The sequence below is a fragment of the Gobius niger genome, assembly GCF_951799975.1.
Source record: "Gobius niger genome assembly, chromosome: 20".
NCBI lineage: Eukaryota > Metazoa > Chordata > Actinopteri > Gobiiformes > Gobiidae > Gobius > Gobius niger.
The window spans coordinates 544751-561302 of record NC_136871.1 but is presented as its reverse complement, the minus strand read 5'-3'; the positions used below and the strand labels follow the sequence as shown (position 1 = coordinate 561302).

The window sequence follows — 16552 nt, the reverse complement described above, 5'->3', positions numbered from 1 at the left end:
CTTCAGAAAACCTCCCGAAAACTATGGACCAACTTCACTTTTCCTCCAACTTTTCCTCAACTATATGTCAGCAGTATATTATGCGAGAACACGTTTCACCTTTAATAATCTGTGACTTATGAGATTGAAGTCACTCCAGGACCAGAAACCCTTAAACTCCGTAAAGGACAGACACGAGACGACGAGGTCAGAAGTATTTAAAGACGTCTCTCATTTCAGATGTTCTAAACCTCGGATCTGAAACACCGTCTTTGTCCTGGATCAAATTAAACTTTTCACCGAAAGTCAAACAGAAACTGGGACATGATCTGGTTCAGCCACGTATGTCGTCATTTTGATGGTGCCATAGTTTTGTGATTAGTTTTTTTTTTGTGTGGCACCTAAAGGCCGTGGCTTCACACAAACGTTTTATTTCCATCCATCTTGATTGTTCTTAAATGTGATAAAGATTCTCTATTCACTCATTTACACATAGGCAGAGCGGGTGAAGAGTCTTGCCGAAGGACGCACTGCAAAAAGTGGATTCTAAGCAAGTAAAAAATGTGTAAAAAATTTCCCTAAAAAGTAATAATGTTTTGCCGCAAAGTTTTCTTGAGAAAAAAAATCCAGCCATTTCCTGTTCAGATAAATTTACTAAAAACATGATATTTTTTCTTGTAACAAGAAAGAAAAACTTTTTGAATCTTCTTCAGTTTTAGACAAAGAATATTTTTTTCTTATTTTAAGAAAAACTCAGATCAAAACTCTTAATGTAAGAACTGCTTCTCACAGAGAGATAAAACATTCCATTCTTTAAAGTGGGCGGCTCGGTGGCACAGCGGTTAGAGCCTCAGCTTCACAGCTCGAAGGTCCCGGGTTCGATTCCCACCAGGACGGGGCCTTTCTGTGTGGAGCATGTTCTCCCCGTGTCTACCACTAAAAACATGTACAATAGGTGAATCCTCCAGCAGGTGATTCTGACCATCAGCCTGGCTCCACATCATGGAGGCGGGTCTCCAGGCGCGGCAATACTTTCCTTAAATATTAGTATTTATTAACAACATTTTGCTCAATAATGTGTTTAATTTAGAACATTTTACTTAAATCAAGCAACATTTAAGTAAAATACCCACAATGCTTCACTAAATAAGAAAGTTTTCCTTAAATTATTCCATTTTCTGAGGACATTTTGCTTAATTCTAGTTATTTATTTGCTTAAATTTAGTGTTTCTTTCTTGTTTTATGATGAGAAAAATATTCTAGAAAAAAGAATTCTTAGCAAGAAAAAAATGCTGACGCCGTTGGAAGAATTTTTTCCTTAAAACAAAACAAAACGTCTTATTTTTAGATTGTTTTTCCTTGTTTTTAGGAGGGCACTTTTTGCAGTGCACAGAAACAGTTTGTCAGTTTATCGGAAGCAGGATTTGAACCTCTGACCTTTGTATCCGCCCCCTGAGCCGACGCTGTCACTTCACTCTGGTTCAGTCTGACCACTGTGGCCCAGTCTCTCTTTAGTCCGACTTCACCCGGGCTTCATCAGGGTTTACACCAGATTACAAAAGTATCGACACGTTTTCTGCAGCGCGACATCAGTCATTACACTATTGAAGCCACAACTGCCCTGGGGCGGGGGCCAAATGCAGTCTGGCCTGCAAAAGATGAAGCCCACGTATATATCTGTGACATCACACACAATAATAAGGTCCTTCTGGGTCCAAACTACAGCAAAAAACCCAACTTTATCTGAATCTCCTGCTGAAACAACACCAGATAAAAACACCTCAGTAGAATAATATATCTTACCATTTATTCAGGAGAAATGAAGATACTTTTATATCTAGAATAAACCTTCATTGTGTATGGAAAACATATTTAGATCATTGATTTCAGAAAAGCCTTACTCAAGAACATCCAGATTAAAAGTGATATTTCTGTGATCAGTTGTGGTCAGTTCTACAGCAGGTTAGAATCAGCTACATCCCATCATAGGGAACAGGGTCAAAGGTCAGTCAGACCCGGAAGTACTGCGATGACATCATCACTTCACAAACGCTGGGGAAGAAGTGGTAGTACTTGTTTTAGATTTAGGCCGGTGAAAGGGCGTCTTTGGCCTGCAGGGTGTGGAGCGCCTGTAAAACTAGAGATGCCTGCAACTTTCTCGCATTACACTAAATGCCCACAGAAGGAATGTTTTGATCTGGTTTCAGGTCTACATGTTCATTTCCGTCTCCACTTTCACCCATACTTGGAAGATCCAGTTGTTTTTCATTGCTTTGGACGTCCCTTCACACGCCTGGACTACTTTTCTCAGCGGAGGAATCCTTCTTGATGCTTATCTTTAGCGTCGTTAGCAGGAGTTTGGGATAAAGCTAGCGGTTAGCCTCCGTCCCGCCGTCGTCAAAATAACCACACAAAATCTAGTTGTCAATAACGTAGTGTTGAATATATATATATACAAAGTAACGAGATGAGTGTTTTGTTCCCTTGTTATGTACAGAATTAAGTAAAGGTGAGCCGGAGGGAACAGCACAGGTCCTCCTCCCCCTGTGGCTCAATTGTTGTGATCTGTAAAGCACTTTGATACTTCTTGGTATGAAAAGCACTTTATAAATATTGATGGATTGATATTTATCACACACAAATACAGTCAGGTGAAAATGTGTTTGTTTCATCAAATTGTTCAATAAACCTGCCCTTGTTGCTGTTGTTAGCGTGTGGAGCATGAATACGTTAGAATTGTGTTTATTTACTTCCATATGTATAATATATCAATGGCCGCTGGCTGCTCTGCTGGGGGCCGCCATTGCTGTAGTACCTCCATATCGCCGCTAGTCTCCCATTGAAAAGCATTGGAGTTTAGACACGTTAAAAACAACTTTAAAGCCTGGTCCCAATTTTTTTTTAACTCTCTACAACTAGATCTTCCTCCTGAGATAACGCTAACTCACAGTTAAAGAAACCAGGCTGGTTTTCATAAGAAGAACTTTAGAAATCTGGTCCTTAACGAGGCTCGGACTGTTAGCATTGGAGAAGCGCGAGCTACACGTCACACAAGGGCGGAGTCTACGGTGAAGATCCCGCCCTTATGCCCTTTTTAGGAACATGCTTCGTCAGAGCTGGGGAGGAGGAGTCTGTAAATCAGCCATGACCTCCCCCTCGAACGTGGTCATGATGGTAAACAGGGAGGAGTGAGCAGGAGACGTCCATGTATACACAGTCTATGGTAAATATCTCCTTGTCTCTGTATTATTTGGAATGTGTTGAAGTATTGGTGACGTAATGGGTGAAATAATATGTCCCCCCCTCTGTCGTCTTCGAACATGACCATCACGGGACAATCCTTCCTGACAGAGCGTTCACACTGAAGCATAAACACATCCTGTACTTTCATCTTTATCTCCTCCTCCTGTTGGACCTGGTTTACTCGAGCATTTGGTGCCGATTGTTCCTCATGTTTTTCGACAGTATCTGCTATAAAAATGGGACCGATTCTCCTTCCAAACACACGAGCCGCTGCCCTGCTCCACGTGACGGGTCTATTTTCAGACCGGTGTAATTAAACTCTGCCGATCCACGTTTCCACTGTATCACTGTTTTTGTTCGTTTTGTCAGACACTGAGGTTAGAGATGTTAAAGATCTTTTACCTTTACATGTTTCAGCCGCCATCTGCAGGCCGTCATCAGAAGTATCACCGGCGTGCGGTGACGTGTCACTTATCAGCTGTTCTTACTTCCGAGGCGTGACCAGTCTGACGGTCCCAACAGGTCCGACAGACTGGTCACGCCCCCTGCCGCCCGGTGGATTCAGGGCGACAGGGGGCGTAATCATTGGAGGAGGGTGTCCCAGGTGTGGGACAGGAGAAACGCTCCTTCGTCACGGTTGATGGTGTCGGTGCTCCGTTTCCTGATTTCTATGGCTTCTTTTATCCAGCGTTTGAATTTATTGGTTTCCGATCCAATGACCCGAGCCTCGTCCCAGTCCATGATGTGGTTGTTTCTTTTGCAGTGGTCCGAAATAGCCGATTTTAAATTCTCCTGTTCTGCCTTTTCTTTTTTTGTTCGTGTGAGTCGTCCCCTTGTTTCTTTTTCGCATTCTGTTTGATGTTCCTTTTTTCTTATGTGGAAAGGTCGTCCTGTTTCTCCTATGTATGATTTGTTGCATGATTTGCATGGTATTTCGTAAATTGCGTTGCATTTTTCCCCCTGAGTTATTTTATCTTTGGGATGTACCAGAAGCTGCCTCAGTTTGGTGTGTGGTTTTATAACTGTGTTTATGTTGTGTTTTTTCATTGCTCTCTGGATGGGTTCTGTTATTCCACTGACATATGGCAAAGTGACTATGCTTTTGTATTCCCCGGCTTCTTTTTTCTTTTGTTTTGATGTTGCTCCTGATTTTGTGTGTTCTTTGTTGTGGACTTGCTGTTTTCCTTTGTTTATAGCCCATTTAGGGTACTGGCATTGTGTGAGTGCGTGTTCTATGTGTTTCTCCTCCTCCTCCCGGTCTATTGCGTCTGTGATGAGGGTGGCCCGTTCGAAAAGTGTTCTTACTACTGATAACTTGTGTGCGATGGGGTGTTCAGAAGTCCAGAGTAAGTACTGATCTGTGTGTGTGGGTTTCCTGTAGACCTTTATTTTTATGCTACCGTCTTGAAGATGTTGAATCTTTATGTCCAAAAATGCTATTGTTTTGTCCTTCTCCTCTTCGTGTGTGAATTTAATGCTACCTGTGCTGTCTATGGTGTTGAGGTGATCCGTGAGCTCTTGGGTGTGTCCAGTTTTTATTATTTCCAGGATGTCATCCACGTATCGTTTCCAGAGGGTTATTTTGCAGTGCTTTGGTGCTGTGTTGATGGCTTTGTCTTCCAGGTCCTCCATGAAAAAACTGCTCATAATAGCGGATAATGGGTCTCCCATGGCAAACCCTTGCTTCTGTTTATAGATTGTATTATTGTATTGGAAATAGGTGGATTTTGCAACGAAGCGTAATAGTTCTGTGATGTCCTCCACTGTTAGGTTGGTGCGCCTTTTGAGGGTTCTGTCCTGTTTTAACCTTTCTTGTACGATGTGTAGTGTGACATCTACTGGCGTCTTGGTGAACAGCGATATCACGTCATGTGAAACGAAAACTTCATCTGGTTCTATACTGATGTTCTTTAGATCCTGTGCTAGCTCTTTTGCGTTTGTGCAGTGATGGTCTGTTTGTCCGATGAGTGGTTTTAATATGTCGACGAGTGATTTGGATAGATTGTACGTGACTGAACCTATGGAGTCCACTATGGGGCGGAGCGGTGAGTCTTTCTTATGAATTTTGGGTGTTCCATAAATGCGTGGTGTGATGCTGGCCGTAGGTACCATGCTGTTGTAGGCTTCTTTTGTGATTTTCTTTTGCTCCACTAGTGGTTTGAGTAGTGCCTTGAGCGCTTTTTTCTTCTCTTCCGTCGGGTTCCGCTTTAAGATTTCGTAGGTGCTCGTATCCTCCAGTAACGCTGTCATTTTTTTGTTGTACGTAACTGTGTCTAATAATGTCGCCCTGAATCCACCGGGCGGCAGGGGGCGTGACCAGTCTGTCGGACCTGTTGGGACCGTCAGACTGGTCACGCCTCGGAAGTAAGAACAGCTGATAAGTGACACGTCATCGCACGCCGGTGATACTTCTGATGACGGCCTGCAGATGGCGGCTGAAACATGTAAAGGTAAAAGATCTTTAACATCTCTAACCTTAGTGTCTGACAAAACGAACAAAAACAGTGATACTAGAACACAAGTAGACACAATGAACGTTACGAAGTTTACACGTTTCCACTGGTCCCGCTGCTCCTGCCAGGCTCGCTAAAGCATGAGCTCTGCTCCCAAAGACAATCGAAAAATAACAGTCTATTCGGAGACTGTCCCGAAAGGGGAATGTGACACATCCTCCAGTGCAGGCAGGGATCCCACTGGGGAGCAGGTCCAGTGCATTTGACCCGTATTCAGGCCTAATATGAGGACCTGTCGGAGCGGGACAGGAGGCAAGATTAAGTAAGGATTAAACACCTCTGAGCTGCATTAGTCGGTTCTAACGCCCGACACGTTTTAATGCACGACGCGGAGTCAAGAACACCACGACACAGTGTTGTTCCTCCTGCATTATAACGTCTAACGCGGCTCCTCGTTGTTTAATCCGCTTATACCAGGGTCCCACAAACCTAACATTTATAATAAATGTGTTTTTCATTGACTAAAGTCACTAAATCTGCCAGACTACGGGACTATTTTGTGTGGGTTATTAGCCGGTCACTGAAGGCTGGTCTCAGAGCGAGTCATTCTCCGCAGCTATTACGAGGATCTCAGTCAGGCTCAACGACACAACATCAGCACAGAATCACAACACAACAGGACTAACCCGGAAACACTTTTCCCTGGAAGGAAACACCGATATGCGCCACTCGTGGGCAGCAGTTATTTCACCTATATTTGTCACATTATTTGTCTTTTTTATGTCGTTTTTTGTCACATTTTTTGTCGTTTTTTGTCTTTTTTTTGTCACATTTTTTGTCACATTTTTTGTCTTTTTTGTCACTTTTTTGTCTTTTTTTGTCGTTTTTTGTCACATTTTTTGTTACATTTTTTGTCACATTTTTTGTCTTTTTTTGTCACATTTTTTGTCTTTTTTGTCACTTTTTTGTCTTTTTTTTGTCATTTTTTGTCACATTTTTTGTCTTTTTTTGTCTTTTTTGTCACTTTTTTTGTCTTTTTTTGTCACATTTTTTGTCTTTTTTTTGTCTTTTTTGGTCTTTTTTGTCACATTTTTTGTCTTTTTTTGTCTTTTTTGTCACATTTTTTGTCTTTTTTGTCACTTTTTTGTCTTTTTTTGTCTTTTTTGTCACATTTTTTGTCTTTTTTTTTGTCTTTTTTTGTCACTTTTTTTGTCTTTTTTGTCACATTTTTTGTCTTTTTTTTTGTCTTTTTTTGTCACATTTTTTGTCTTTTTTTGTCACATTTTTTGTCTTTTTTTGTCACATTTTTTGTCACATTTTTTGTCTTTTTTTTGGTCTTTTTTAGTCTTTTTTTGTCACATCTTCATCCTTGTTTTCGTCTCAGTTCTGTCGCTATTTTCACACCTTTCACACCTCAGCTTTTGGATTGGGGTAAAGCCGAGCTGGAGAAAACGTGCTCGGTTCAGGCGGGAGTTCAGGCGTTAACCTGAAGAAACAGCTGCGGTGGAGTCGCTCACACCTGGGCCCCCCCAACTCAAACTTTTATGTCTGACTTTACTAATCCAGACAAAGATGCTTCAATGCAGGAAACAGGAAATACACTAAATCCATCTCATACGTTCCTGTCAGTCACTAATTACGCCTTTATCTGACTCAGCTGTGTCAGGCGTTGCTATGGCGACGCCACAGCGGAGTGACATCCCAGTGATTTAACTACCGGACTACGTGTGCGGGCGGTTACACCAAAATAATGCACCAGCCAATCAGAGTCCAGTATCACCCAGACCCTGGTATAAGATCATTTACATCATGTCATCAATTCAAGCGCCCAAATGGGACCAGACTGACAGAGGACTCTGAGCTTCGTACCTGCATGACTTTTCCCTGCGGGCTGTGGCTGAAGACCAGCAGCTGGTTGTAAAGCGGGTCCAGACTCTTCCGCACCGTCTTGGTTTTCTTCTTGGCCACACACAGGCCGTTCTCCAGCAGGTAGACCTTTATGTAGGCCGCTGCAAACACAACACAACCACAACAGGCACCAGTGAACACATGCACACTTCACATTTAGTCACTGTACGGTCGCCATGTTTGAAGACAGACTCTCATGTGTGAGCACTGGCAGCCATGTTCCGGACACTTTTCTGTTTCCAGTGCAGTGTTTTTCCCCCAGTTAAAGACAGTAGGAGCATGAACACAGAGCATGTGGATGAACATATGTGCAGGCAGTGCTGTAGGGCTGAAACTAATCAATTAATCGACAACTAATCGATTACTAAAATAGTTGTCAACTATTTTAGTAATCGATTAATCGTTTTCTAGTAACACAGACTTAAATAGAGCAAAAATTACATGAACTTTTTTTTATTTTTGATGGAAACCTTTCAAGTTCGGGTCTGTAGAGTTTTGTACATTGAACATTTCACACTACAAAAAGTAAATATCAAGCATTGGCTTAAATGACTTGAATTGAGGAAATGTTTCTTGTTTTGAGCGGTTTTCACTCATTTAGACACTTTTCCTGATCAGACCGAGTTTGCTTTGCTTGTTTGAGGACATTTCAGACCAGTTCTAGGGTAAATCTCGCTTGAAATAAGAAAGTAAAATTGCCAACTAGATAAGACCAGTTTTCTTTCCCAACTTTTGGTCATTTTTTTGTATTTTTTTGTCAAATTTTCAACAATTTTTCGTCATTTTTTAAGCAAATTTTTGTCTTGTTTTTGTCAGATTTTTGACATTTTGTTGTAATTTTTTGTATTTTTTTTTTCAGTTTTTTGTCATTTTTTCGTAATTTTTTAATCAATTTTTTGTCATTTTTTGGTCATATTTTTGTCAAATTTCAATGACTTGAACTGAGGAAATGTTTCTTGTTTTGAGCGGTTTTCACTCATTTAGACACTTTTCCTGATCGGACCGAGTTTGCTTTGCTTGTTTGAGGACATTTCAGACCAGTTCTAGGGGAAATCTCGCTTGAAATAAGAAAGTAAAATTGCCAATGAGATAAGACCAATTTTCTTTCCCCATTGGCAAAGAAAATGACCTGAAATAAGGACGAAATGTATCGAAACGAGTCAGAAACATCTCAGAACAAGTGAAATAATCCGGGACAAATGCACAACAACTACTTAACCAGTCAAAACAACTAAAATCTGGATTATTGTGCTCAAACTGAGATGTTTATACTGATCTAGTTAAATACTTTTGGCAGTGCATCGATATCTGTCTGTGTCTCATCCAATTAATAAAGCAGAACTGGCACTACAAAAACACTAACAACACAGTTTAAGTTTACTCCGTCAACATGTCTAACTAACCATTATTTTGTAATCGATTAATCTATCCATTATTTTTACGATTAATCGCTTGGCTGTGAATGGTGTAGGATTTTTTTTTATCACATTAGAGCTTAAGTGGCGCTGTTTGAGGATGTGTTGATGGAGGAAACTACAGGGAAATGTTTTTTGAAGGCTCTATTCATGAAATTTACAATGTACAAAACACTACAGACCCTAAATATAAAATCAAAGTAGGTTTTCATCAAAAATACTACATTTTTTATGTCATATTTGCTCCATTTGAGTCTGTGTGAACCAGAAAACGATTAATCGATTACTATAATAGTTGTCGACTATTTCAATAATCGATTCGTCGTTTCAGCCCTACAGTGGTACGGTGTCGGGAAAAGACACAATAATCACACACTTAATGCCTAATAAACGCATGTAATCTTCAGCCTTCATCACAATGTCCAACACTCATCGACCTTTAACGCTTTCACTCTGGGTTTATTATTTTTCGTCGTAGAACTTAGATCTTGGCGTTTGGTGCTGATTTGAGCCCCGCCCACTCTGAGTCTCTGTGATCTGATTGGCTTCAGAGTCAGACACCGTGAGTGACAGTCACATGACGCTTAAGGCCTCATTGCTCTTCAGTCACAGACGAAGTGAAGAAGGAAGTCATGGAGCTTCTGCTTTAGAACATTACAGTTCTGCTGGATTTAACAATAAAACATTGAAATTCAAGTTTTCCTTCATAATAAGTGTGAAAATCCTGAATTTATGTGAATATTAGTTAAATATTAATGACTCTCATTCTACAAAAGCAAACCCTTGTCATTAGTATCTGCTGTGGAGTCATGTTTGTCCCAGTTCGTGGTCCACCATGACCCACCATGACCCACCATGACCCACCATGACCCAGAGGTGATTAATATTATTTTATTTATTATTTATTTGCTACATACTTCAGTTTCAGAATTGTCCGCTTACAGCAGAAGTCTGAAGCTCCATGACTTCCTTCTTCACTTCTCTGTGACTGAAGAGCAATGAGGCCTCTGCCTTTTTACTGCAAACAAAGAGCTCACTGTATTTAGCCTCATGTTACTGTCACTCATGTCTGACCTAAAGTCTCACTCTGAAGAAAATCAACTCACATTTACACTGAGAGGGTTGGAAGGCGCCCCCTGGTGTCCAAGTGCGTCCAAATACCAGGACCATGACTGGAGCCATATGTGGCTCTTTAGAGTAGAAAGGGTTTGTTGAAATACTAAAACTGACCGACTCAAGCTTGACTAAAACCTTTTGTGTTGCCGTCGCCTCAAACTGGACTAAAACTATCACATCAATGTCAAAAACAACAGTGTGGGGCAGTCACAAAGCCGACGGCAGCCACACTCGTCTCCCTCTGCCCCGGGAAACCGCCCTGAGGCAAAGAGTCACCTCCTGAGTCTGAGCATCAAACATCCACCAGCTTCTGTTTTTATTATCATTTATCTCAGACTCAGTCCCGCCTCTCCTCTCTCTGATGTAGTTTTTTATTATCATTTATCTCAGACTCAGCCTCTCCTCTCTCTGATGTAGTTTTTTATTATCATATATCTCAGACTCAGTCCCGCCTCTCCTCTCTCTGAATCAGTTTTTTATTATCATTTATCTCAGACTCAGTCCTGCCTCTCCTCTCTCTGATGTAGTTTTTTATTATCATTTATCTCAGACTCAGCCTCTCCTCTCTCTGATGTAGTTTTTTATTATCATATATCTCAGACTCAGTCCCGCCTCTCCTCTCTCTGAATCAGTTTTTTATTATCATTTATCTCAGACTCAGTCCTGCCTCTCCTCTCTCTGATGTAGTTTTTTATTATCATTTATCTCAGACTCAGCCTCTCCTCTCTCTGATGTAGTTTTTTATTATCATATATCTCAGACTCAGTCCCGCCTCTCCTCTCTCTGAATCAGTTTTTTATTATCATTTATCTCAGACTCAGTCCCGCCTCTCCTCTCTCTGATGTAGTTTTTTATTATCATTTATCTCAGACTCGGTCCTGCCTCTCCTCTCTCTGATGTAGTTTTTTATTATCATTTATCTCAGACTCAGTCCTGCCTCTCCTCTCTCTGATTCAGTTTTTTATTATCATTTATCTCAGACTCAGTCCTGCCTCTCCTCTCTCTGATGTAGTTTTTTATTATCATTTATCTCAGACTCAGTCCCTGCCTCTCCTCTCTCTGATGTAGTTTTTTATTATTATTTATCTCAGACTCAGTCCCGCCTCTCCTCTCTCTGATGTAGTTTTTTATTATCATTTATCTCAGACTCAGTCCCGCCTCTCCTCTCTCTGATTCAGTTTTTTATTATCATTTATCTCAGACTCAGTCCCGCCTCTCCTCTCTCTGATTCAGTTTTTTATTATCATTTATCTCAGACTCAGTCCCGCCTCTCCTCTCTCTGATTCAGTTTTTTATTATCATATATCTCAGACTCAGCCCCGCCTCTCCTCTCTCTGATTCAGTTTTTTATTATCATATATCTCAGACTCAGCCCCGCCTCTCCTCTCTCTGATTCAGTTTTTTATTATCATTTATCTCAGACTCAGTCCCGCCTCTCCTCTCTCTGATGTAGTTTTTTATTATCATTTATCTCAGACTCAGCCCCGCCTCTCCTCTCTCTGATTCAGTTTTTTATTATCATATATCTCAGACTCAGCCCCGCCTCTCCTCTCTCTGATTCAGTTTTTTATTATCATTTATCTCAGACTCAGCCCCGCCTCTCCTCTCTCTGATTCAGTTTTTTATTATCATATATCTCAGACTCAGCCCCGCCTCTCCTCTCTCTGATTCAGTTTTTTATTATCATTTATCTCAGACTCAGTCCCGCCTCTCCTCTCTCTGATTCAGTTTTTTATTATCATATATCTCAGACTCAGTCCCGCCTCTCCTCTCTCTGATGTAGTTTTTTATTATCATTTATCTCAGACTCAGTCCTGCCTCTCCTCTCTCTGATGTAGTTTTTTATTATCATTTATCTCAGACTCAGTCCCGCCTCTCCTCTCTCTGATTCAGTTTTTTATTATCATTTATCTCAGACTCAGTCCCTGCCTCTCCTCTCTCTGATTCAGTTTTTTATTATCATTTATCTCAGACTCAGTCCCGCCTCTCCTCTCTCTGATTCAGTTTTTTATTATCATTTATCTCAGACTCAGTCCCGCCTCTCCTCTCTCTGATTCAGTTTTTTATTATCATTTATCTCAGACTCAGTCCCTGCCTCTCCTCTCTCTGATGTAGTTTTTTATTATCATTTATCTCAGACTCAGTCCCGCCTCTCCTCTCTCTGATGTAGTTTTTTATCATCATTTATCTCAGACTCAGCCTCTCCTCTCTCTGATTCAGTTTTTTATTATCATTTATCTCAGACTCAGCCTCTCCTCTCTCTGATGTAGTTTTTTATTATCATTTATCTCAGACTCAGTCCCGCCTCTCCTCTCTCTGATGTAGTTTTTTATTATCATTTATCTCAGACTCAGTCCCGCCTCTCCTCTCTCTGATTCAGTTTTTTATTATCATTTATCTCAGACTCAGCCCCGCCTCTCCTCTCTCTGATTCAGTTTTTTATTATCATTTATCTCAGACTCAGTCCCGCCTCTCCTCTCTCTGATGTAGTTTTTTATTATCATTTATCTCAGACTCAGCCTCTCCTCTCTCTGATTCAGTTTTTTATTATCATTTATCTCAGACTCAGTCCCGCCTCTCCTCTCTCTGATTCAGTTTTTATTATCATTTATCTCAGACTCAGTCCCGCCTCTCCTCTCTCTGATTCAGTTTTTTATTATCATTTATCTCAGACTCAGTCCCGCCTCTCCTCTCTCTGATTCAGTTTTTTATTATCATTTATCTCAGACTCAGTCCCGCCTCTCCTCTCTCTGATGTAGTTTTTTATTATCATTTATCTCAGACTCAGTCCTGCCTCTCCTCTCTCTGATTCAGTTTTTTATTATCATTTATCTCAGACTCAGTCCCGCCTCTCCTCTCTCTGATTCAGTTTTTATTATCATTTATCTCAGACTCAGCCTCTCCTCTCTCTGATTCAGTTTCTCGTCCTCGCTCTGGGTGAACTCGTCCGCGTGATCGGTCGGTCTGAAGTTACATAAGCGTGTAGTTAATAGTTTTCTGTTACACAACGCCGTCTCCCTCGGTCTGATGTACTCGCGTCATTAAGTCGAGTTTAATTGTCTCCAGCACAAAAGCATCGATTTGTCACATTCCGCAGGACAAACAGCATAATTAGGCGTCGCCTCTGTCAGAGCACAGATCATAAATGCTTCGACAGTTTTATCGAGGAGAACGGGGCTGCGTCGGAGAACGGGCTAAGTGCAATTATTCTGATGAATAATGTGGTTAAATATGCAGGACTTGTTTTAAAATGCGAGATCATGTAAGTGATAAAAGCGTCATGTAAGACTCAGATGAACATTTGAGTTTCAGGCCAGATTTAGTGAAATCATTTTCCTCAAGTTTAGTCTCGTTTTAGGCGACGGAAAGTACATTTGACTGAATCTGAAATTAATGTAGTCAACTTTACTGTGGCCTTTCTCAGAGCCTAGTGTATTTAAAGGGCCCATATCAGCATAAACACCTCCAGAGTGGTTTTTGCCTGATTTTAATTTATAAAACAGCTTTTTCATCATTTCTGTTGTAAGAAATAAATAAAAAATAAATTAATACATTTAAAAAAGGAAGTGCCCGAGGCGTCCTCGCTGCCCCTGTGAGGAAAACAACCCCCCCCCCCCCGAGCATCTGAGCAGACGTCATGTTTGCACTGAAAGTTGTGAAGAAGGAGCTCTTTCTAACCTACTCTGGACACGCCTGTTCATTATTCTTACTTGTGTGTTGGCGTGTGTGTATTAGCCATTAACCTCTTAAAATTCCTGGGCCCGTTTAGGACCCGCTGTTATGTTCCGGGCATTTGGATGCAAGGTGACACCAGGGGGCGCCCTTCCAACCTTCTCAGTGTAAATGTGAGTTGACTTTCTTCAGAGCGAGACTTTAGGTCAGACATGAGTGACAGTAACATGAGGCTAATATATTGTGGCCTTTACTTTATGTAAAAAGGCTGAGGCCTCATTGCTCTTCAGTCACAGACCCACAGGTGAAGAAGGAAGTCATGGAGCTTCTGCTTTAGACACAACTTTATACATGAGCTGTAAAGTCTAAAACTAAAGTATGTAGGAAATCAAATAAAAAGAAATGGAAATTATAATTCTAATCAAACTTATAAAGACATTCACAACATTGATGCAAATAATGGTTAAAAAATATCCATAAATATTATCTGATGTAGAGTCATGTTTGTCCCGGTTCCTCTGAGTCGTGGTGGGTCCTGGTGGACCAGGACAGATGTGGACAGGACTGTGGTGGATCTACTTTTACTTTGGAGAAAACAGTTACTATAGTAACTGTTAAAGAAATGAACCTCATGAGCTTCTCCTGTAACACGAGACAAACATGACTTTACAGCAGATACAGTTGACAATACTTTTTTTCTTCATTTATATTATAAACAATGGGTTTTCACACTTGAACTCTTTTATTCTTAAATCCAGCAGAAATATGAAAGATCTACTGCAGATTCACCACGACTTCCTTCTTCACCTGTGGGTCTGTGACTGAAGTGCCAGGTCTGAGACTTTCTGTTCAAAATAAAGATCACACTTGTAGCGTCATGTTTCTGTCGCTCACAGTGTCTGACCTAAAGTCTAACTCTGAAGCCAATCAGATCACAGAGACTCAGAGTGGGCGGGGCTCAAATGTGACCAAACGCCAAGATCCAAGAACTGAGACAAAAACAAATATTTCAGTGCTTTAACAGGTTAAAGGTCCTATATCCTGCTATTTTAGCCATTCCACAGTTAAGTATAGGCATTTATATGATATATTGTACCTCTACCATTATGCAGCACTCATTTTTGTGATAAATATAAGTGTTTTCTGGAGGTATTTTTCAAACCCGGAAGACACAACGCTTTGATTCAGTTAACTCCGCCCCCTCTCTCCGCACATACTTTACCGTAATATAAATAAACAACAATAAGTGAAATTGCTTCACGATGCAGTTATAAGGAGTTAACATCTGCAACACAGCTTCATAAATGGCTAACACACATGCTAATATGCTAACACACGTGCTAATATGCTAACACACATGCAAATATGCTAACACACATGCTAATATGCTAACACACATGCTAATATGCTAAAACACAAGCTAATATGCTAACACACATGCTAATACACAAGCTAACACACGCACTAACACACAAGCTAATATGCTAACACACAAGCTAATATGCTAACACACATGCTAATATGCTAACACACATGCTAATATGCTAACACACAAGCTAATATGCTAACACACATGCTAATATGCTAACACACATGCTAATATGCTAACACACAAGCTAACACACGTTTGGACTGACTCACCGCTCTGGTCCATCGCTGTTTACATTATGGGACTCGCGTTGGTTATAAAAGTTAATCCACTTTGATTCTGGTGAAGGTTCCCCAAACATCCATCAGTGACAGTCACAGAAAAACAATATTTTGGCTGATAGTCGCTGAATCCCGGAGAAAAAAGCAGCTGAGTGGCCTCTTCTTGAAAAAGGTTGAATAAACTCCTCGTCCTCGTAGCCAAACGCGCTTCTTTTTCTCCGTGACATGATCGTTAGTTAAGAATAAAGAACAGGTGTGTCCAGTTATAACGAGCTCCATCTTCAGCTGCAGCGCAAACATGACTGATCTGTTCAGATGCTCAGGGTTTGTTTTGGCCTCAGCTGACCTGGAAGCACCTCGGGCACATCCCAAACACAGAGAAAACTCTTTCATCTCTCTTACGACAGAAATAATGAAAAAGCTGTTTTACAAATTAAAATCCGTCCGTAAGCATAGAATTAAGACATTACATTACAGACGTCGAGCACTTCCGTTCCGCTGTGACGACACAACGGAACAGGTCAGTCGTTCACCAGGAGAGGGCGGAGCCTCAGAGAGCAGGAGGGCGGAGCCTCAGAGAGCAGGAGGGCGGAGCCTCAGAGAGCAGGAGGGCGGAGCCTCAGAGAGCAGGATTCAGGAGGATTACTGAGAGCTGCGTGAATGAAGCCACAAACCACTCTGGGGGTGTTTTTGATAAGGAAATAGCAACAACATGGCTAAAAGCTCTAAAAAGTGGATTTTGCAGGATATAGGACCTTTAATGTGGCCATACCGCCTATGCTATGCCCAATCCCGTCAGACCTTGGAAGCTAAGCAGGGAAGGGCCTGGTCGGTACTTGGATGGGAGACCGTTTAGTAACACCAGGAAGCCGAGTGAATGTAATGAGTGAGTGAGTGGTTGGTGGTGGTCGGAGGGGCCGATGGCGCAGACTGGTTGCCTCGCTTCCGTCAGTCTACCCCAGGGCAGCTGTGGCTACAATAGTAGCTTACCGCCACCGAGTATGGAGTGAATGAATAGTGCAATGTAAAGCGTCTATGAGTGTCCAGAAAAGCGCTATATAAAACCAATGCATTATTATTATTATTATTAATGAAGCTGTGTCTCAGATGTCCACT

At 41.2% G+C, this 16552-nt stretch overlaps 1 protein-coding gene across 1 annotated transcript in view; it reads right to left on the bottom strand.

The window, feature by feature from the left end:
- rims4 (regulating synaptic membrane exocytosis 4) overlaps nt 1–16552 on the bottom strand; it is a 94203-nt gene that overhangs the window by 16777 nt on the left and 60874 nt on the right. The window contains exon 5 of the mRNA XM_079579341.1: nt 7545–7684. Within this exon, the coding sequence (XP_079435467.1) occupies nt 7545–7684 (140 nt within the window). The remainder of the gene's footprint in view (nt 1–7544; nt 7685–16552) is intronic.